This window comes from Oreochromis niloticus, linkage group LG9 (assembly GCF_001858045.2).
Source record: "Oreochromis niloticus isolate F11D_XX linkage group LG9, O_niloticus_UMD_NMBU, whole genome shotgun sequence".
Taxonomy (NCBI): domain Eukaryota; kingdom Metazoa; phylum Chordata; class Actinopteri; order Cichliformes; family Cichlidae; genus Oreochromis; species Oreochromis niloticus.
Window position 1 is genome coordinate 21,712,301 of NC_031974.2, and position 22,536 is coordinate 21,734,836.

The 22,536-nt window shown below is 42.5% G+C and overlaps 1 protein-coding gene and 1 long non-coding RNA gene across 4 annotated transcripts in view; both read left to right on the plus strand.

The window, feature by feature from the left end:
• Positions 1-10,049, plus strand: part of mllt10 (MLLT10 histone lysine methyltransferase DOT1L cofactor) — a 46,636-nt gene extending 36,587 nt beyond the window's left edge. For 2 of the 3 annotated variants that reach the window (XM_005471753.4, XM_005471755.4), the window contains 8 exons: positions 1,487-1,577; positions 2,618-2,802; positions 4,127-4,276; positions 4,971-5,026; positions 6,374-6,675; positions 7,022-7,045; positions 7,364-7,454; positions 7,789-10,049. In XM_005471753.4, coding sequence (XP_005471810.1) covers positions 1,487-1,577; positions 2,618-2,802; positions 4,127-4,276; positions 4,971-5,026; positions 6,374-6,675; positions 7,022-7,045; positions 7,364-7,454; positions 7,789-8,070 — 1,181 coding nt within the window. In that variant the 3' untranslated portion in view covers positions 8,071-10,049. The remainder of the gene's footprint in view (positions 1-1,486; positions 1,578-2,617; positions 2,803-4,126; positions 4,277-4,970; positions 5,027-6,373; positions 6,676-7,021; positions 7,046-7,363; positions 7,455-7,788) is intronic. The other variant, XM_005471754.4, reaches the window with a different exon arrangement.
• Positions 10,050-12,227: 2,178 nt separating this feature from the next.
• On the plus strand, positions 12,228-18,256 carry LOC112847930 (uncharacterized). Its single transcript, XR_003221772.1, has 3 exons — positions 12,228-12,402; positions 17,703-17,781; positions 18,151-18,256. It is a non-coding gene; the product is annotated as an uncharacterized LOC112847930 (long non-coding RNA).
• Positions 18,257-22,536: the final 4,280 nt, after the last annotated feature.

Consider the following 22,536-nt stretch of genomic DNA (forward strand, 5'->3'; position numbering starts at 1 on the left):
GCCAGGGGCCCAGAGGGAGGAGAGACAGAGACTCTCACAGAAGGTAGAGAGGGAAGCACATGCAGTTTGAATGAAGGCTTGTGTTTGAAAGAGATACAGAGAGAGAGAGAGAGAGTTTTGTAGATTGCAGAGCCCACAGTATTGCAGCGCATGTAGCCTGAGTCAGAGGGAAAACAGAAAAACTTGAAAAGGGTCCTCTGTCTTCACTTCTTTTTATCATCCCGTCCCCTTGGAAAAATAAACTCCAGAGTGGATAAATCCAGGAACAACGGCAATTTGCTTTAGTGTGGTAGAGAACAATTATGCTTTTGAAAAATAATGTTGTACGCCTGGGGTGAAATTCCAGTGTGTCTCGGGTCATGCAGACTGCCACTCCTGTATGTATTTCCAAAATTAACCAGCGTTTTAACTTTAAAAACTCCACAAACCATCACATATTTTCTTTTATAGCTAAATTGTTTTTAAAAATTCCAATTAAAGAAATCCAAATATAGTTAATTGGGAGTGATTGTGCTATGTAACTGCTCTGCAGCACGATGAAGATCCACCCTACTTAACTATGTTTTACAGCTGGGGTCAAGACAAATCTGTCATTTCCTGCAGCAGAAATTTGAAACATGTCTTAAGCTGAAAACTGCGTTTATAACAAATTGTCAAACTTTAGCAAATGTCCTGATATCTGATTTTTCAAGCTGTTAAAGAAGGCTCAGAGTCTCCAGTCTGTCAGCGTAGCCGATCAGCCTGTGAAGCTCCCTATAAGACATTTGAATGATCAGTTTTTAAGCATTACAACAGTGCTGGGGGAAAAATGTATTTACAAGCCACAGTTAAATGACTCATTTTCTCTGCCAGGAAACAGAAATAAACGACTAAACGATGAGTCTGGCTGTATTAAAATGCAGGTGATCACAAAGAGCCCGAGGATAGAAAACAAAGCAGGAAAGCCAGGTTGTTACGGATGTCTGGGATGTTTGGCAGTCTGTATTGTTTGCTTGCCTAAATAAATGAAGAAGCGTGTTTTTTATTCTTGTTTTTCTCTTGACCTGAAAACAGTATTGTGAGTGCGCTTTCACATTCAACTTCAGCCGGCTCAGTGTGGACGTGCTGATATTTTTATTTTTATTTCATCATATATTGTGCAAAGCAATTAGTTTAAGATCCATTCCTATATTACAAATAATGACTGAACAGGCTCGTGCTGAAATGCTTATATTTATGCCTGGTCTGTATTCTGATCATTAAAAGTACTCTTAACTTCCAAGTAGGGAACTAAAATAATATCAACAAACAGATAAAGGCTTTATTCTCACATCTAACCCTCCAAAATTTGTAGAGCATTCATTTAAAGACCACAAATGAATTCCACATTTTTATGCTCATGTCAACATTATTCCACAATTTCATCCTAACAACAGAAAAACATCTTCTGTCCGTGTTCTCGTCCAATTGATTTTTTTTTTTTTTCTGTGTGTGTGTGTGTGTGCAGATCAGGAGGCGGGAGACGGCAGCAGCAGCGGCGGCGGTTGTGTCGGAGCTCAGGGCTTCTCCATAAGAGCTTCTCCCAAGACCACCCCGCGGTGAGTGCACACACACACACACACACACAGAGATACCCTCCCCAGCACTCCCTCACCATTTACATTCCTCACTGGTCCCCCTCCTTCACCCATCCCCCCCTCCCCCTTTCTGCTTTTCCCTTTGCTGGCCCCCTCATCTCCCCTCTCTTCCTCTCACTCCTCAAACACACACATGCACACTCTCTCTTTCGCTCTTGCCCCTACAGGCAATTCTTGCTCTCTCAGCCATCGATAACTTGTGTTTTTGAAGGTGGTAACCATCCTTCAAGTCCAGTTAGATATTTTTTCCTGTCTTCTTGTGTTTAAGGACAGTGTGATGAGTTATTGTATCTCCTCCATTTTGGAATATTTGCATGGATCATTCGGGATCACAGGAAAATTGATCATACAGATAAACTTTTTTTGTTTTTGTTTCCGCTACTGTCTGTGGAATGGGTGATTTCACTTGATAAGGTTGGTTATATATGGTTTTATTTTTTATTTTAAAATTTTTGGTCTTAAATTTAAGATAAATGACATTTAACTGCAAAGGAAACACTGTAACAAAATTAGGCGACTTTAAGACTCTTTAAGCTTCTTTAAAGTTTCACGTGCGAGTGGTAAGTTATGTCATATTTTTACATTCCACAATAGGGGAAAATATCATGCCGTTTGCACACCTACGGCTCAGTCATCTCTCCCGGTGTCCTTTATTTCCCCTTTTCCCCTCTCCTCCTCTCCTCAGGCTCAACAGCTTGTCTCAGTGCACACTGAGATTTATCGCATCAAGACAGTGCACTTCCCTCTCTCTGTCTGTCTCCCCCTGTTGCATGTCTTCTTTCTTCCTCTCTCTCCCCTAGTCTTTTTCTAGCTCTCGCGCGCAGACAGAAAGCCTGGCCCCTTTTCATTAGGGGCCACTGTAACAACAAATTGATGTAGTTTTATAGCCAGCAGTGTCTATGTTTGTCTGACGTTTATGTTAGGTCGTTAATCTCCCTATTGACCTCTCCATCTCTCCTTTTCTATCAATGCGCTCTCTCTCTCTCTTTCCCTACATTCAGCTCTCCGATTGGTGGCCTGCAGATCCGCTATGACTCTTCGGGGTCGTTGCCGGGGCCGGGGTTGCTAGGGGCGGGAGGAGGCGGGGAGACGTTGCCCCCAGTGGCCACCAGCATTGAGCAGCTCCTGGAGAGGCAGTGGAACGAAGGGCAGAGCTTCCTGCTGCAGCAGGGAGCGCAAGGAGACGGTGAGAAGACGCAAGCACCAAGCATCGTTAAAAATACAAGATTACCTAAAAGAATCATCCAATTTCAGACTATTGCTCACCAGTAACTACTGAAAACCATGCCTCTAAGCAGGGAGTGATTATTGGTAGCAGCGGCTGCAGTGACTCCAGACATGCTTGCAAAAGTATGGGACGAGTTTGACTATCGTGTGGACTAATGCCGGGTGTCCACAGGGGGACATACGGAGCACTTGTAAAAATTTTGTATGTAAAATATACCAAAAGCTTTTATGTCCATTACTTTAAAAAATATAGCCTTTTGAAATCGGATGATTCTGTTTGATACACACTTATGAGTTTGTTAATTCAATTTAAGTCTCTCACCACACTGATTTTATTTCTACCTGTGACACCCTCACAGCATTTTATTTAACAAATAAGTCACATAAAAAACCAAAATAATAGTTTTACTCTCTATTTAAAAGATACAGTATAAGGCAAAGGGCCTGAAATCAAACAAAGGCAGGATGAAAACAAAAGGTGAATTCTCTTCATCTCAAAAATGGCTGGAGATTAATCTCCTACCTCACACACAGTCATACACTTTGTCCACTTCACCATTTCCCTCTCTGTGTCAATTGATCCGTCGGCTCTTTGCCTTCGAGCTGTTGTGCAGAGCCGCTCCCTCTTTGCAGTCACATTTTCACTTTATCTGTTATTGTTGCGCCTGTCAATCTCTTGCTGGTTATCTACCTATCTGAACATCCCTTCTGGGATCAATAAAGTGAAAATGAAAAAGAGGGATGGCAGCTTGGTCGTTAGAAAGGCTGTCCTTCAATCAGATGAGTCAGGTTTAAGTTCCTGCATCTGCAAACCCTCCTCCTCCCCCCGACAGGGAGTCCGTGCAGGCTGCAGGGTCACTGTAGATGACCTTGATCTCTGACATGTCTGTGGGGAGTATCTGTCTGATCGTCACTGTGTGTGTTGTTAATGTGAAGTATAAGAAAAGGCAGATTGAAAAAATGAGTGGCCTTTTAGAAAGTAAGGATATTGGTGAAAGGGTCAGTCCTGTAAAGATTCATCCCAGCATATAACCTAGCACCAGTACTGGTTATTTTACCTTCACTGTGGTGCAGCTAAAACAACAAGTGGACTAACAGTGTTTACTGCAGACTGTGACAGGGCTGAGTTTTATTTCATTTGTGCAATTTTGAAGTCTTTATTTTCTCACACAGGTGTGGAGAGCGGTAAATTGAAAATTCAGAGCGGAGCTATTACAGAATATTTGGAGCAGGAAATAAAAAAACGCTGCTTTTTCTGTTCCCTCTCTCCTTCTCTTTCTCAGTGGTGAGCATGTTGAAGTCTCTGCACCAGCTCCAGGAGGAGAACAGGAGGCTGGAGGAGCAGATAAAAACTCTGACCATGAAGAAAGAGAGACTGCAGCTTCTCAGCGCACAGCTATCAGTGCCTTTCACACCTGCCACGGCCTCCTCGGGTACACAGACACTCTTACTTACTTACTTAGAAATCAAGGTGAATGATGCACACCAGTGAGCCACAGCACCTGCCTGGCATTGTGCAGGTCTGCTTTGTGTCACTGAAACAGCTGCACCCCCATTGATTCAGATGCACTGTGGAGACTGCGAATGTGTTTTGTGGTATCAGGCATCAAGCATGGCAGCAGGAGATCCTTAAAATGTTACCTCCATGGACTAAAAAAAAAATATCACAGATGCTTGATCAGATTGAGAGCTCGGGAATTTAAAGGCCAAGACGACACCTTAAGTTATCGTTCAAGCAGTTTTTGCACTGAGGGTGTTATATTTCTGGAAAAGGTGACAGTCCAATACTGTTGGTATTAAAGGTTTGAATGTGGCCTGCAACACTATTTTTGAGGGTTTATGAGTAACAACCATCATCACCCTGCCTCTGCCAGCTTCCCTTCCTCCCATAGCACAGCCTGATGCATACATGTGTTTATATCAAAGTTATTCAGATTCTTGCATCTGCACATTTTATTTTTTTCAGCTTTAAGATCTGACTGAGCTACTCTCTTGTTCCTGATCCAAGAGATGGATTGTTGCTGGCTGACGTCATTTAGCACAGAAAATTTCTAGAACTTGAAAAGCAGGTTTCAAATTTTTAGAGTAGACCTACTGAGACACGTCTAACCTTTTGGTTTTCCACAGATGTGAAGGGAGCCCAGTCGGGAGCAGCTGACTCATCTTTACCTGTGGCGACTCAGGTAAGGACAAATTCATGGTTTGACTCATGGCTTGAAATCTGTAGTCACCAGAGTTATTTTAGTTTGTGTTTTCGAACTAGTTTTTATGTTTTGTTTTGAATTCTGTTTTGATTTTCCAGAGTGGGTTTATTTTTAGTTAGTTTTTATTAGTTTCAGTGTTAGCTTTAGTCTTGATCGCTCAGTAGTTTATTTATGGCAAATGCCAGAGGCAAGATTTAAAGTCAGAATAGAAATTGCAATATAAACAGAACTTTTAGAAAGTAGTTGATTCACAGGCTTGTAGACTTTCAAAGCTTCAATAAGAATGTCCATCAAACCCTCATTAAGACGGTCTGTGATGACAAATTCTTTTATTCTATTTATTCTTTAACATTGTAAATTAAGCGAACTGTAATGATCGCTTTATTTTAATGTCAAAAAGCTGTGAAATAAGGTATGTCCCAATTAATAGGCCGCATCCTTCGGAGGCCGCATTTGAAGGTCGATTACATCACAGCAAGGCGACGAAGGCTGTCCCAACTCGAAGGCTGCTCCAAATGCGGCCGACAAATGCGTCCTTCATCGGGTGTATCCTTTGTGGCCCAACCTATCCCAGGATTCATAGCTCGGCCCAGCCAATTCCAGTTTCTAACAATGGCGGCAGCTACTTAGTTTTAATATTACTTTTATTACTTTTTCTGGGTCACCAAATAAACTTTTAAGATGTTTTCAGGCGGGAATGTAGCAGTTTAAGCTTCAAATATCTGGTTGCTTTATCAAGACATCACATATTTGCAAACGTGCTTCGATGTTTTCGAAGACGTCTGTTACCCACCAGCTCGATAGCTGACCGGGTGATCAAGGCTCACTAGAGCCGGCAAGAACAGCAAACTCCCGGCACATCGTTTTCAGATCCCGCGGTCTTTCGCCACTCAGGTTAAACATGATATACAAGTCACTTAGATAACTTAAAAATGTTATTGTTTGGCTTTTTTTCAGTGTTTTATTTGTTCCTGAGTAAATCGGTTTGGCTGAGATTAAAGTTATAGTTTCCACACAGCTGAATAAATGTCAAACAGAAAACACAGAAGTGTGAATTTACTCCAGTGTTCTGTTATATATTAGCGAGCGAGGAGCAGACGGCTGAGTTTATTGAACTCCCCTGAGACAGCTGGTGACGTAAATCTAAAGGCTAGACCATCCCATTTCACAGCCTCGCACTTCCGGCCTTCTAGGTCTTCGAAAGACCCGGCCCATGTAGACCGCGAAGGCCTGGTCCTCCGAAGGATGCAGCCTATGAATTAGGACATAGCTACAGATTCTGAATGCAGGACTTGTCATTAATGGGAGTCTCTTTTTGGTCCTCAGGATAGTGCATCTTGTGGCGGTCACAGCAGTAGTGGTTCCACCTCCTCCCTCTCCACGCCTCCCTCAGTGTCCCAGAGTCCACCTCAGCCACAGCTCAATGGGGTCACCTCCGTAGGGGCGACCCCGGCTGGGTTGGGTGGCGTGGCGGGGCTAATGGGGGCTCTGGGCGCAGGGAGTGCGCTGGGCATGGGGGGAATCGTCGGGGCTCTGAACGGCGTGATCCAGACGCCGGCCGGCACCTCCAGCCCTCACACACACACTACAGGAGCAGCTACAGGCGTCACTTTGCCCGTCAATAACAAGTATGGCTGTTTTCATCTTCCTCTAATACATTAAGCGCCATTTTCAGATTAATAAAGCGTCAACACTGGGATGCGAATTGTGTTGGAAGCCTTTGATGATAATAAAATCAATACATGTGGTTTCACATCACCCTTCCCAACAAATTGGTTGACTGTCAGCGAGTTAAAGAGCTCCAGATGGGTGTCAGTAGCTTCACATTTTCAAGGTCCTTTCACATAAGCACATAGTTAAGTACTGAAAATGTTCAGGAATATGTTTGTCTCGGCTACCCAAGAAGTTTGAATGTGAACTTTATTGCATCCTCTCTTCCTCTTTGTGTCTTTTTGCTTCCACAATGGATTTTAGCAACTCGGCAACTAGTAAGACCAGGTGAGACAGAAGCTGGTGCCACTTCACAACCCGCCATAGCTCTGTTTTCATCAGTGTCAGCTTTGTGAAAAAATGCTGTAGTCATGCATGTTTTTTTGAGTTTAAATCTCTTTTTTTTTTCTTGTTTTTTTTTTGAAGCAAAAAATAAGCTGATGTTTTTCTTTATAACTTATAGAAACAGATAAATGTTTATATTTTCTGTCACTCTCACCGTCACAGACCTCTAATGTTTTAAAAAAGTGTGCTAAACAGTCTGATACTGTGCAGGCAGAGTGTTAATTGCGTTTGTCTCACTGTGAGTGTGCTTTGTCTCATCAGCGCGGCGCGAATCGGCCTGCTGTCTGAGCAGCAGAGATTGCTCCTGCAGCAGCATCAGCTCCACCAGCTGCTGTCCTCACAGCCTTCAGTGGTACTATACACACACTACGCACATTTGATTACTTACTACTATCACACACAGTTAAACACACACAAAGACACTGAGCTACAATTTTCTTTTGGACGATGGTCTAAATCACCTAGCTTATTAACTCTTCTTTTTCCCCTCTTTTCCACACTTTCCCTGCTTTTTTCTTCTGTCTCACGCTCTGTCCCCCCCTCCATCCCTTATTCACCCCTTCAACTCTTTTCTTTCATGACACCTCCACTTAATCCTCTTTTTTTTCCCCTTTTTTTTTTTATTTCGTTTTTCCTCCTTGTTTCCTCCCTCCTTGCATCTCCCCCTTCCTCCCTCTGCTCCCCAGGAGCAGCAGCAGGTGTTGCTCTACCAACTGATGCAGCAGCAGGACCTCCAGCAGCTGCAGTCCCTCTCCTCCTCTGCCCAGATTCCCTCCATCCCACTCTCTTCCGCTCAGCTGCCCATCAACAACTTGCTGCCCGGCGCCCAGAGCCAGGGCCAAGGCACCATCACCGCCAACCCCTTCCTGGCGCTGCAGCACGCACACGCCGACACGCATGGCTCAGGGGCGCAGAAACCTCGGCTAGCCGAAAAAGCCGTGGGCGTCGGAGGGCAAGAGAAGACGTGACGGCATATGTTCTTTTTGTTTCCTTTTTTCTTTTTATTGTTTCGGGTTTTTTTAACATATATATAAATATATATATATATACATGCGCAGAGTTTTTGGGGGATCAGCCTGTTGGTCAGCTTTGTAGGTTAGTGATGAGAACATCTGCAGAAGAGCAAAATGTGTTCATGTTAGATATTCGTTTCCAGCGGTGTGTTAAAGCATAACACACACACACTCTCTGTGTGGAGTTATACAGAAGACTGTCTGTAGTTTAGGTTCTGATCTCGACACCACGTTTTGTGTCATTTTGTATTATTTATTTGATTTAACGACTTTTTAGCTGCTTTGAGTCCTTATTTTGATTGCTTTGTCTACTTAAAGATTTTTTTTAATTATTTAATACTGCTGGTAGTAACTGAACGTGTGTTACTGTCAGTACGTAGCACCAGCGGACATGGTGTGTTTGGTCTCTTCAGTTCAGTTGACTGACAGGTTCCCAGAAACTCCTTTATTTCTTCGGTGTTTCCTACTCCGAATCTTGTTCCGGGTTTTGTTTTGGGGGTTTTTTCCCTCTCTTTTTTTTTTTTTAAATTAATGTTTTTGTAATGGTCTGGTCTCTCTGCTGTTTCACTCTCTCAGGGGCTTCAGCCAAACCAGCAGTTGTGCTGCAGCACACAAGCTGGCACACACACAGAACTACAAACATTAAAAAAAAAGAAGAAAATGGCAGCAATATATGATTAGGACAACAGTACAATTCCCTGTTATAGGACTTACCAGTCGTAGATGTGTGATTGACATCTGTTTCGCAGCGGTCCTGGAGGGACTATTAAATGAGGAAATGTCCCACACGTCCTCAGTGCTGCCTTCTCTCCCCGTGTCTCCTTCCCGCAGTTTGCGTACATCCATTAATGTCCGTGAGCCAAGCCTCGTATGGTCACCACAGAAGCCTTGCTTTTGACTGTCTCTTCTCTGGGCCAGATACAGGAGGATCATTCGGGGAAAAGAAATGTAAAAGAGGAGAAAAACAAAAGATTATTCAAAAAAGTATGTTGAATGTTCACAAAGATGCTTAAATCCACGTCACGCATCCACTTTCAGAGATAAACCACGCAGTTGGTTATCAGCAAGTGGAAGTGATTGCATTTCATCTTCCCGATTAAGCCTCCTGCTGCACCTACCTCTCGAGCAGGACCAGCCTATCAGGACCTAAAAGGCCGACAGCAGCGGCCACTTAAAAACCCACAACAGTCAGGACTGGCCAATCAGGGTCCAAACCCAAGTGCCTGAGGCCAAAGGAGGAAAGTGGGATTTTGTTTTTTATTTAAAAAAACAAACAAATATATATATATTAAAAAAAAAAAAAACTTGGTCACTCTACCCAATTTTTCACAGTGCTACTGGTAATGAAGCTGCGTTGCTAAGGCAACAGATTACAAAAACTCTCGGTCTGTCAGGCTGGACGTCTCTTTAATAAAACTAGGAACTTTTATTCTGCTGCATTCTCTAATATCAAAGCCAACTTTGTGTTGTGCTTTCTATTTATCTGGAGGTTTTGTGTAATGGGCATAAGATGATATATTTTAAAAGCCCGCTTGTTTTTGCAATTTAGCATCATTTTGTACTACTGTGTAAAGTTTTTTTTGTCTTTTGTTCCTCTGTTCAGTCTAATCTTGCTGTAAACCCTTTTAATGATTTCTATTTTTGTCATGTGTTTGAAGCTAGGAGCTACTTATTAGTTGGCTGATTTGGGAGGGGATGTGGTTGTATATAGGTGTTTGTAGGGGAGGAGGAAGTGTGTCAGGGGGGCGCTCGGTGGCACAGTTTTTACCTCGTTAAATGTACATAAATCTTTCTCATTGGCCGTTGGTTGTACATAAGTGATTATGATTGGTCGTGCTGGTGTGAAGGAAAGCCAATGAAGCCTCAGTTCATGCGTGTGTGAATCTTTAGGACCAGACAATAAGGTTGACAGTGACTGGACACAAAAGTATTAATTTATTTTTATATGTGCAGGGACATTGTGTTTCTTTTTTTCTTTTCTTTTTTTTTCTTTTGTTTTTTTTACATTTTGCACCATTTTCTTGATGGAAAGTCATTTTATACTCTGGGCACCATGTTTTCATCTGTGCACACATTTTGTTGGATAAATTTTGTAAGAGTGTAAAAAAAACATTGGTGGGGGATTGACAATGTATTTCAAAAAAAAAAAAGAAAATTAAAGAAACACTCTGGATAAGTAAGAGCAGCGTTTGGTGTTTGTATCAAGGTATCAGTAAAAAAAAATGCATTAGACTTTTACAGTTATGAAGTACGGTTTATGTCTGAACTGACTGTGGAGATATTTTCTTCTATTATTATTTGATGACCGCATCATGTCACAAAATTCAAATAATCTTAATCATGACCATCAAGTTGAGCACCTTTGGGATGTGTGCAACGGAAGAGTCAGATCATGGATGTGCAGCAGATAAATCTCCAACTCCTGTGTGATCCCTTCGTGTCAGTGTGGATCAAAATCTGAGGAATGTTTCCAGCATCTTGTTGAATCTGTGCCATCAAGAATTAAGACTCATCTGAAGGGGAAAGACCGGGTCCATAAAGACGAGGTGTACCTAATAAAGTGGCTGCTGAGTATGCAATGCAGTTTTTTTTCTTTTCTTTTTTTTTGTAATACATTTTTCTTTTTTTAAGAATTTTTTTTCAAACAAATGTAACAAATTATATAAAAGATGAGGTTTAAATAACTTATTAAGCTTGGCCACTTTTTGTAGGCGATCACAAAAACACACATGCTGTAAATGTGTTTGCTTTTACTGTGACGCTGATCAGTAGAAAAGAAACTAAATGAACCAGAGAGAGGGCTGGACACTAGTTTTCATCCGGCCTGGTGCTAAAACAACACTAAAAAAAAAAACCTCAATAAGATGACATTTAATTCAAAACAAATGCACACAGTTTAAAAATCCCGCTCATAAACTCACTAGTTTTAAACCACCTCACAAATACTTCTTTAAAACAACTAATATTATCAAAAAATAAATGACAAGCTGCATATATTTTAATTCGCTGATTAAATGCATGTTATTTTTGTCCTTTCTGCCCATATGTCAGATGATTTACGAGGTGAGTGTAGATGAGATTAAAATGTTCCTGTTAAAACAGTGGTTTCTTTCCCCCCCAGTTTGAAGCCACTCTTACGAGCGGACTTGTAAGCTGTATTTTGAATAGAGTCAAACCTTTCCTGACTTATACTCCGTGCCATTAATTACACTGTAAATCGTGGACGAAGAGGCGCTAAGCGGGATGTGAATTATTCTGTAACAAGAAGGGAGGTGAGGGGGGGTTGGGGGAGAAAAATAAATAATCATCGCGCAACCAAAGTGCCAATAGAAACTCAACATCTTTAAATTTAAACATTGTGCTTCGGGGCTCCTGTCCTTACAAATATGCACCCACAACCAAAGCTGATGACTTCCAGCTGCCGCTGCTGTGTTTGCGTTGAAGAGGTGGGGGCACCATTCTGCTACATCTGCTTCTGCCCTGGTAATTAAAAGCTCACTTTCCTCCTGCACCCCCCTACTCCCTCGAAAATACACCCCCTCCTTAGGAGTGTTGAACTCCCCCGCCCGCGCGTTTTGCATGTACACACACAAATACACCCAGAATCTAACCTGCATTCAACAACGCAACCCCCCTTTTTCCTTTACCCGAGGACTTGCTCATTCACCCCTCCCACTGCCAACTATCCCTCACTGTGACCTCCCCTCATCCATCCACCCTCCACTCACTATCAGCCCTGTCAATCAAAGCCAGGCTGTTTAAAACGCATACCCCCCCAGCACCACCACTTCCCCACCTCCACCATCTTTTATAAGCCTCCCACTAACAGCCCTGCCTCTCTCTCTCACACACACGCACACACACATACACGCATGCGGGCCAGAGCCACTGTGTCCATCATCGATCACGCTCCCCCAGAAGCATTTTCCAGGGTTGGGAGGGCTTACCAGCTGATTCAGGACCCCTGTGTGCTGCCCAACCAGGTGCCTGATTACAAAGTCAAAACATGACTAAGCCCCGGTGTTAGGAGACAGGAGAGCTCTCTCTCTTATACACACACACATACAGACTCAAAACACTCAGACACACACATAGAGCAGATAGCAGGCCAGCAGGAGGGTTAAGCCCGGGATGATTAGACAAATGTAGGGCAGATATCTGCGGCTTCAGAGGCAGGCTGAGCCGCTGTCACCGAGGAATGCTCTGCAGCATTAAAGATACCTGTCTCACACTGAGCATGCTCACTCTGCGGTTCAGTTTCTACTTAAATGTTCTCCCTTTTTCCAGGTAAGGCTTTTGTAATTGATTAGTGTTTGTGAAGGCTTTGAATAAGCCCCAAATGATAAATAAATAAATATGGAGAAAAGTGCAGTGAAAAGGAGGTTTTATATTTATGGGTTTAAAATCTTGGGGGAAAACATTTTACAACAGTTAAAGAAATATTTCAACTAGCAATGCAGAAAGATCAAACTTGATTTGTAAATGTGTCATTTGACTTTTATAAATAAGTAGAGGCCTTACATTAAAGAAAACCTAGAAAAGTAAGCTGCTGCTGGAGGTTGACACCAAGTGTGATTTTTTTTTTTTTCCATTTATAAGATTTTAATTTATTTGTCTTATATGCGTCAGCCTCTTGTTCCAGCATAATTTAAAATCAAAAACGTGAATTCACCCCCATGGAGTGAAAACCAAGAGTGTGTAAACGAATTGACTCCTTTACTGAGTGAAAAGGGGAAAAAAAAAAAGTCAAACTTGATGTTAAATAAACCTCCTAAAAATGCTTTCAGGGGGCTATTATTTTGAAAAGCCGACAGGTTGAAGATGCGCAGTTTCCACAGGACGTGAACTTTAACATACTTACAATATTTGTCGCAATCATCGCTCCCATTCTGTCACACTCCGGACCGAGCAGAAATAAAACTACAACAAAAGCCATAAAACAAGTTCGCCAGATGCCAAAAATAATTCCTCTACACGGGTTTCGGCATATGTTTGGTAATTCAGCTAAATTATTTAATTAGACCCCAGCCTCAAATAGGGAGAGCAAAGAGCAATAAAGCCGAGAGAGGCTTCGGTGTAATAAACCATTAGGAAGGAGGAGGCTGTCGCTGGTTTGTACAGTAATGCAGTGTAAATCATCACAGAGTGGCTGCCATTAGGAGACTTAATCCTGGGCAGAACCCTTTAGTCAGCTGCCAGGGGCCCTGATCCGGTGCCGAGTGGAACCAGATCCGGCAAACAGAGGTGTTTAGGGCCGTGAGGGCAGGAGGAAGAGGAGGAAGGGTGCAAGAGACAGAGTGTGGAGGGAACAGCTGAGGAGATTCCCAGAGAGAGTGTGTGTGCGCGCGTGTGTGTATTTGTGTGTCAGCCCCCCCACAGGTCGCTCTCCTGTGGGATAATGGTGGCGAGGAGAAGCAGCAGGATTCAGCCTCATCCCTCTTCATTCTCAGACAGCTCGTATTCTTCTGCTAAGTGACACTCCTCTGTCACCCCCGGCACAAACACACACACACACACACACACACATGCATATATACACTATTCTCAGAATCCTCTCTTTCTTTGTGTGCGCGTGTGTGTGTGTGCCTTCCAGCTGAATTACACCTCGCAGTTTCCTCGAAGCTTATTGATGCCACTGCAAAAATTACAAAGCAGGACAACTGACAGTAAACAAGCAGAGCACCCTTTTTACTTTCAAAGTCAAATTTGCCCACATGTCACCCTCGATCAGATCTGAAAAGCTCTGCAAAGCATTTGGACCGCCATAGACTGTGTTGCCTATAGCGGTGAGAAGTTATACGCAGCTTGAAAATTATGACAATAATGCTGAAATATTACAGAGAGATTAAAACTACACACAGCTATGGAAAGATGGTAAACAAGTACAGAAGTAAAAGCTCACAAAACTGAGTGAATCTGTCTGTGTGGAAAAATCATAATTGTGGAAATTGTGTAAAATAATAATAATAATTAATACATATGCAATATTATCGTATATTTTTTAAAACTATAATATAGGAATGTATTTTGGGGGGCTTTGTGGTGTTGCTTCCAACACAATAAAAACTCACGCCTAAATAAATAAAACTAAAAATAGCAATAAAATATAGTTTAGATATAGGCTGAGTTCAGTCTCAATAATTACCATAGAGTAATTAATTTAAATAAAAAGCGTTGTATAATAAAAGTGTTGGCAATGCGGAGGAGCACAGCCAAGAGTTTCCTGGTCGCCTCTCTGAGCTGCAGCGTGTCCCGGTGACTCAGCGGCGCCTGCTCCGTTCGCCTGCCGCTCAGAGTGCGTCGCTGCACGGCTCGAGAGCCGCCCTGCCTCGCGCCCCTCGCGGCTCCCGCTACGAGCGAGAAGAAAGGAAGCTCGGAAAACCGCAGAGAAGCGAGAAAGAGAACTTCACCGCGAGCTGATGCCATCAACAATTCAGCGGTGAAGGGAGGGAGGGGGGTGTTTGAAGAAACGGTTGTTTTTTCTTGTTTCCGCGTCTGCTTTTCCCCTTTGAGCGGGGAAGGGGAAATGCAGCTCCCCGGTTAAAGCACTCTGCCATCGAGGAGCGGTGCTCAGTGCAGCCGTGCGGGCTAAACGTGAAGCTCCGCGATGCTTTGATTTGTGTTTCAGGGTATCAAAATTCAAATCTATTATTGCAATAAATTATAAAACACTTTTTTACATTTTACGGCTGATTTATTAATATTTATAATTTTTAAAAACTCTTATTTTCACACACACTAATAAAACCCCCCACTGTAGACAGACTGGTGTAATGCGCTTTTTGCGCAGTGATGTTATGCTAAATGAGGATCTAATGATGTGAGACGACAGCAGGAAATATTTTAAAGTCACGTGTGACCTTAGGATCGTGTTTATGTGATCTCCTGCGAATATATATATTTTAATGGCGTTTATAAATGGGGGGTGTTAGCAGCATCGTCTTACTTTACTCTGTCGTCACAGCTGGTTGTTTTTCTGTAGTGTTTACCTCTTTAAAAAAAAGAAGTAGAGCCTCCTATCTACTGTGGCGACCTGCGGGCTGTTGTTTTGAAGACCATCGACCACAGCAGCACACTGCAGGGAAGCTGCATGACCCACACAGAAATGCACTGAATTATGTATAAACTCAATTAAACTCATTTAGAAAGCCCCTGTTTTCTTTCCAAATGGCATTTCTCCCCCTTCAGCTCCTATTTATATTGTGTTATGTTGTTTAAAAGGTGTGCTGTGCCTATGTACATGCACGGTAAAAAAAAAAAGAAAAAAAGAAAAAAAAGAAAAAAAAAGAAAAATACATAAAACTGATATATATATATAATGTATGTACAAGGGATTAAGAGTTAACCCGATTTAAACAGGTGAAAATTCAACACCGGAAATAATTTAAAGAAAACAGTGGGATAGAGCTAATCACACACACACACACACACACACACACTTACAAGTAATATTAATTATAATAATAAAAATCTTACATCCTAATCTGTATTTGCTATATTTACCATCACTTTGAATGGGCTCTGGCTGAAGAATGAAACACCATCGCAAGGACAGGTGGTGCTGGCAGAGATGAATGTAATCTTGTGGGGCTATAATGAATGTCACGGGATATAGATCTAAGATGAGATCTGGTTTGATCATCAGGTAAAAATAGATCAGTCACCGGCAGATCATTACTGATAATTACTTTCAAATGGTCGACTATGTGAAGGGAGGGTGGGGGTTAGGGGGGTTCATATTATTAAATAATTTCGGCCCCGGTTCATGTGTGCATGTATGTGAGTGTCCATAAATGATAATGATAGAGTCGAGGAGAGGAATATTATTAATTATTCCTCTTTTGTACTTGTTGTCAGGTGAGAAATGTGATTTTAGTATTCAAGAAAGCCTCCACGTGCTTAACAAATGTTCGACCTCAAGAAAGCAAAGCCTCTGATAGTTCTGCCTCTCTTGCTGTATGCGTGTTTTTTGTTTTTTACAGTTAGCCAATAAATATCAGGGAAAAGCTGCAAATGTAGGCAGTATTGCACATGCAAACACCTGGGGGGCGGGGGCTGCCCCCAGCGTGGCATGAGTGCCTTGCTCAAGGACACTGTAGCTGACGTGAAAGGAGAAATCCCTGTGGAGACTTTAAGCTAATTTCTAGGATTGAAATCTGAACATCAGAGATTGAAGAGAAGTCTAGCCGCTGCTGCAATCAGGATAAATGAGCGAACAACAGGCATGGTAAGAGACCTGGGATTTCTCCAGCAGCAGCTGTTAAGTGGTATAGACCCAAGCTGTGTAATGGTACAGGCCGGTGTGTGTGTATGTGTGTGTGTGTGTGAGAGAGAGAGAGAGAGAGAGAGAGAGAGAGAGAGAGAGAGAGAGAACCAACTCCCTCCCCTGTTCTTCCACCTATCAGCAAGCCTCATTTATTATGCAGACTGGAGACCCTTGGGCTGGACGGAAGGCGTGTGTGTATGTATGTGTGTGTGTATGTGTGTGTGTTTTGGAAATAGAGGGTGGGTGAGGGGGTACACATGTGATGCTCTCTCTCTCTCTCTCTCTCTCTCTCTCACACACACACACACACACACACACACGCTCACCGACTCAGTTTCTTATATATAAAATGAATACTGTGGAGGTAAGCGGCCAAACAGGGTACTGCATTTGAAGAGTTGAAGATTAGGGTGTGTGTGTGTGAAATGTTTATGTGTGCTGGACTTGTTGCATGAGTTGGGATAACTCCTTGAAATAAAAGATGAGAAAGGTTGACGAGGGTCGTGCGAATGCCGTAGTAGGAACCTTGAAAAACACAAAGAAGCCGATGCTAATTTTTTATTATTTCTCTGAAGAGAGACAAAAGGAAAAAACAGAAAAGGGTTGATCCTGGTGAACCGTGATTGCATTTCACCCAGAAAAACGCGTGCAAACAGATTACTTTACTACATGATTTCTCTTTCAAGCAGCTGCAGAAACCAGAGGTTTTCTGCTGAGGTTCGTTTAAACTGAAAAATGATATTCTAACTATAAAGGTGGGAATAGAATCCAAATAAGAACATCTGTTAATCATCAACAACAACAACAACATTTCAAATAAGGTTTTCGGTCCAAACACAGTGCAAATAGAAAAATTCCGCAGAAGCACATGAAACACAAGAAAAGCAGGAAAAAAGGTGCGGAGGTGACAGAAACATGGGAAGGATTGCACTGAGACGAAGAAGTGGAGGATTAACTGGTGTTGTGAGGGAGAAAAAGAGGGATGGTAATGTTGTGTTCAAATCACATTATTCATATAATGCTGTATAGATTGCTATTAGTCATTTACTACAGCTGATCTTTCATGTTATTATCCCCTCTAAATCACTTCTATTGGGTTTTTCAGCTTTAAATTTTTTTTAATTTTTTGTGAGCTTTTATTGCATTTTCTTTCTACTTCTGTCATGTTTGACTGAAATTCTCGTTTTTCTACTTCCCCTTTGTTTTACTCAACTTCCGTTCTCTATTTTTCCACTTCCGTTGTTTTTTATTCAATTTCCTTCCTGTTTTTTCTACTTTCGTTACCCCTGCCTCCCTTCTCTGGTATTTTCTTACACTGCAGTGCATTCGACCTCTCAGGGCCACCACACTGCAGCAGCACTACTAGAGGATTAAAAAAGGTTACACGAATGGTGTGATAAGTATGTGAAATCCATTTACAAATGCATTTCCTTTGGCGTTACAAAGCTACAGTTGAAATCTAAAGGTAGTTATTTATGTTCCCCCATTTGTCAGCATATTTTCAACTCTTCTGTTTTTTTAAAATGTCTTTTTAAATTTGATTTTCATAGAAAAGAATACTTGTTAAAACTGTTAAATATTAGCTCCAGCTCGTATTCATTGCTAGCTTGAAGTGTCACGTATTAGGAGTTCCTACATACAGATATTTCCTCTTAAAACTTCACATTTAAATGTAAAGTTGAAGACAAAGTTAAAAAATAAAAAAGTAAAATAAGGTTGTGAAGGTGAGCTTTCTGTATGCTGACTCCCTTACCCATTAATCATCTCAGGACCCCCTCTGACTTATCTGTTGACCATCTGGAGTGGGATCGACCCCACAGCTTGGATAATTATGGACTGAACTGTGTAAGTATTGCAGTTCTAACACTAACATAGTGATACACCAGTACTGACAATGCTATATTATCAGAACACCCTGCTGCTTTTTTTTAATTCCCAGTTTTACCCACAGTGTAACACATCCTCTATTAAAGTGACAGAGAAAGAACATAAGAAAAACCTGCAGCATCAGACTCTAGACCTTCACTAAAAACAACAATAATTTCTTTTCTCTTACCGTGCCCATATCATTTCACCCTTGCACCCACATTGATACATGTAACTAAACACATGCATATCTTGTTAATCAGTGGCTGCACAGAAAACCATTAGATCTGAGTTACATAGGGAAGGGACTCAATAATCTGCTCTGACACACTACACTTGATTATGTAAGAGTCTAAAATAACTCAAAAGTGTGTTCCCATAAGCAGGAGGTATTTTATACATACATATATATATATATATATATATTAAAGAGTCTCATTCTCCATTAGTCTCCCTCATTGCAAACTGTTAACAGGCATTAGTGGCCCAATTAGAAAAGACTTGGTCTAATCTTTTAAAAGTCCCAGGGTAATGTTGAAAATGGCCAGACGAGAGAAGGAGAGGGGGGATGGAAGTGGGATAAAGGGAGGAAGGGGAGGAGAGAAACTCAATCTAAAGCACCAGGTGCACCTTTTGTCGACATAATCTCCCAGCCCTTGAGACCGCGCACACACTGGCCAACATATACAGCCTTTCATACGTACACATGCTGCTTTTTCGGCTGGGGGATTTGAATCCCGAGCTGGCTCTGGTCATATGTAAAAGGGACTCCTAGGTCAGTGCACTGCCAGAACAGCCAGAAAAGGGCTTGGTGTGTTGTGATTCGACCACTCATGGGTAATAATCAATAGGGAGAAACCTTTTAAATTTGAATCTTAGTGATGAGTTAGCACCGGGGACAAAATTTAGGTTAGGATGGGAGAGAGGGGGTGTGGATGTCTCAGTTACCACACTGAGGATTTTTAAGGGCATGGTTTCACTGTGAGACACAAAAGTTTTTACAATCCATACACAGCGAGTGAACACTAAACAATGTAGCTGTAACACTGAGCCATGGAAAGGGAGGTGAAAGGTAATTGATTAATGCTCCAAAACCCATCACGAGACATACGACATCCTGAGTTTTGAACAGTTTTATAATCAGCTTCAAACTGGCTCAAGTGTGTCTGTCAGTGACGTGTGTGTGTGTGTGTGTGTGTGTGTGTGTGTGTGTGTGTGTGTGTGTGTGGTTGTGCATGTAATCATTTATCATTGCACATGTTTACAGCTATGTTTCCCACAAATTCGTTTTATTTTATTGATCACACGTGTGCAGTTTTAACAAAATACGTAAGCAGACATGAATTTATTACCGTGCCCATTTTTTTTTTAAACATAGCAGTCTCTTCCTCACTTCCTGTCTTACTCATCTGGTGATAACTCTCTTCCTCTAAAGCACTGAATTCATGAGCAGCTTTGCTATATTCAGCACAGTTTCGCTCACTCATGCTGTATGACCAGTAGATTGTGATAATTTTTTTTGAGATTCATTTTCACCCACATGCTCTCATGTGTGAGCACAGTGCTTCCTGTTACGTTACAAACCCTTACACGAGTGTTCAAAGGCAGGTTAAAAGACATATTTGACCATTTGCACATGGAGATCTTTGAAAACATGAAGAATATGCAGAGCAGCAGTAGGTAGAGGAGCTCAGTGTGCACAGGAAGCAGACCTGAGTGCACAGCCATTGTGAAACAGGCATCTATTGATGGCTGTCAGTCAGTTTATAACATTGCTCAGGGAGGACAAAGGACTGTGCAGCTTGAAATGCTGAAAACCTTGGACTGTGCAAAAACACACACACACACACCTCTTGAATAACATTACAGGCCATGTTAATCAATGGCTCTTAGCACAGTGGATTTAAGCAGGCTTGGCGCCCCTTGTCCACAATCCCTCACCCGTCATTCTTTCAGCTCGACCCCTAAACTCCTGTAAAGCCTCGAGTGGGGACGAAGCCAAGGACGGAGCAGGCTGCTCATTGTGATTTAATCTCTCTCTGCCTCTCTCTCCACTGTGAGAACAAACATCAAATATGGCCTTCTTATCAGGCCAGCCCCGCTCTATCTATCTATCGCCAATCGATGCCTCCTGTTCTGTGTGTGCAGGCCTCGGTGTATGTGTGTGCTTGTGTGAAACAGGTCTCAGGGGCCGCGCTAACTAAGGTCAAAGATCAGGTATAACCCTCCAGCGAGGAATGACAGATGTGGCCCGCAGAAAACAAGATAAAAGAAACGGAGAGAGAGAAACATGGAAGAAGGGAGCAATTTAGACCAGTTGCATGTGTCCTAAAAGCAGTAGATCAAAAATAAAAACAGGAATCGCCGTGATTGCTTCTGTTGTTTCTGCGGCAGGTATAACTTCTCCTCGGGCGCCTCGACAAGCAGAGCTCAGCTTACCTGAATGGCAGCCTTGAACAATGAACTGGAGGTTCTGTCATTGTCCAACCACCTTTCTGGAAGCACCACCAGCTAAACGAGCAACTGTGTCGCCACAATGTGCTGAATGTGGCTCTTTTATTTAACGCTTCCTTCAGTCGCGGAAATAGGAATAACAAAAACACGTTGGTTTGTTATGCTTCCTGTGACACAAGTGAACTAAACTGTTTGTTGAGTCTGTACTTATTCTGAAGCCCTTCCGGACCACCAGATCCAGCCTACACGCGATCACAGAGATGCAATAAAAACACATTTTCTCTCCGCAATTAATTTTCATGGGAATGAAAGCAAGTGTATGCATATGCATTAAAGAGTAGGACCTGAGGTGATATGACACTCTGGCTGAGCTTCTATTCACCATGAAACAGCTCCATAAAGCCGCAGAAGGCTGCCGGAGCTGCAGCAGGGGCTGCAGTGGCTCTTAGAGATAGATGGAGAAAGAGAGAGAACGAGAGAGAGAAAGTAAAGGGGGGCAATCCTTTGTTCTGTCAAGGACTTAACACAATCAGAGTGTACAGTGTGTCAGGAGCGCACAGGCATATATCAACTTCAATCTCTTTTTAATGAAAAATCCTGCCCTCTCTAATATGTGCAAATTAACCTCTTCTCCTCCCTCCCTCCCTCCCTCCTCCCTTCCTGCCATTTCCCCTCCCCTCTCTCTCTCTCTCTCTCTCTCCCTTACAGAGGCCCCTCGACTCCCTCTCTCGCTCCCCACCGTCCCTCGTCTTCCTCCCTTTTTTTTTACCCCCACTCTTTTGCATTGCCTTCACTAGTTTTTCGATCCCCATCCTCTTATTCAGTGAGTGAGACCACAGCGGAGAGAGAGAGAGGGAGAGAGAGAGAGAGAGAGAGAGGGAGACTCATGCTTTCCATTTAGCTTGTTGCTTTAGTTTTCCCCCCCCCAACACCCATGCAGCAATTATCTAGATCAGTTACTTTCCAAATAAATAAATAAGTGAAAAATCATTTAATGAATAAATAAATAAACAAAACAGAATAATAAGTAAAAGTCAGTGTCCACCAGCAGCATCAGCAGCAACATTAAAATTCACCCTCCATCCTCCTCGGCTCCCTTTGGTTTTTCATCTGTCTTTCTGCCTCTCTGCTCCACCACACACACACACACACACACACACACATACACAGAGACACACACACGTGCGCACGCCTGATCATGCTATTACCCTGATTATCCTGATGAGTTGGTCAGATCCTCGCTTTCTCATTCTGCCCGCGCTGATTGTAATTTAGAAATTACACCTAATGAGGAATTTTTAAAAACACGGCGACCACTCTGTGGCTGCCAGCTCCACGCCGTTCCCTGCCCTAATGGATTTCCTGGTATGGAATCCATTTTTGCCACCCCCCCACCCCCTTCTCTTTCTGCCCTGCAGGGGTCCGGCTAGCCAGGCCCTCCCTTCCTTCCCTCCTCAACTCTCACCCCCCCACACCCCTTTCCCCACTAATTGGGGGTGACTGGTTTTGGTGAAAAGAAGTCATAATCATTGTTTCTGCTGCTAATTTAAGTGGTTAAGTGTACGGGATCAGCCCGCAGGACGAGGAAATGAGTATGATTAAATTTACTTTTTTTTTTCTTTTTCTTTTTTAAGTTTTAGCAGCTGAAGTGCCAATTTCCATTCTGCTGTTGAGTTGAAGATTTTTGAAAGTTGAGCACCATATGGCACCTAAAACAAGATAAATGCATAAGTCGGAGCATGTTTGGTGGGTTTTGTTTGGCTTTTTTTCCCCCCTCTGTCTCTCTCTTTTGAGGAAACAGATTGAAAAGCATTGTTCGGGATGCTAAAAGCATC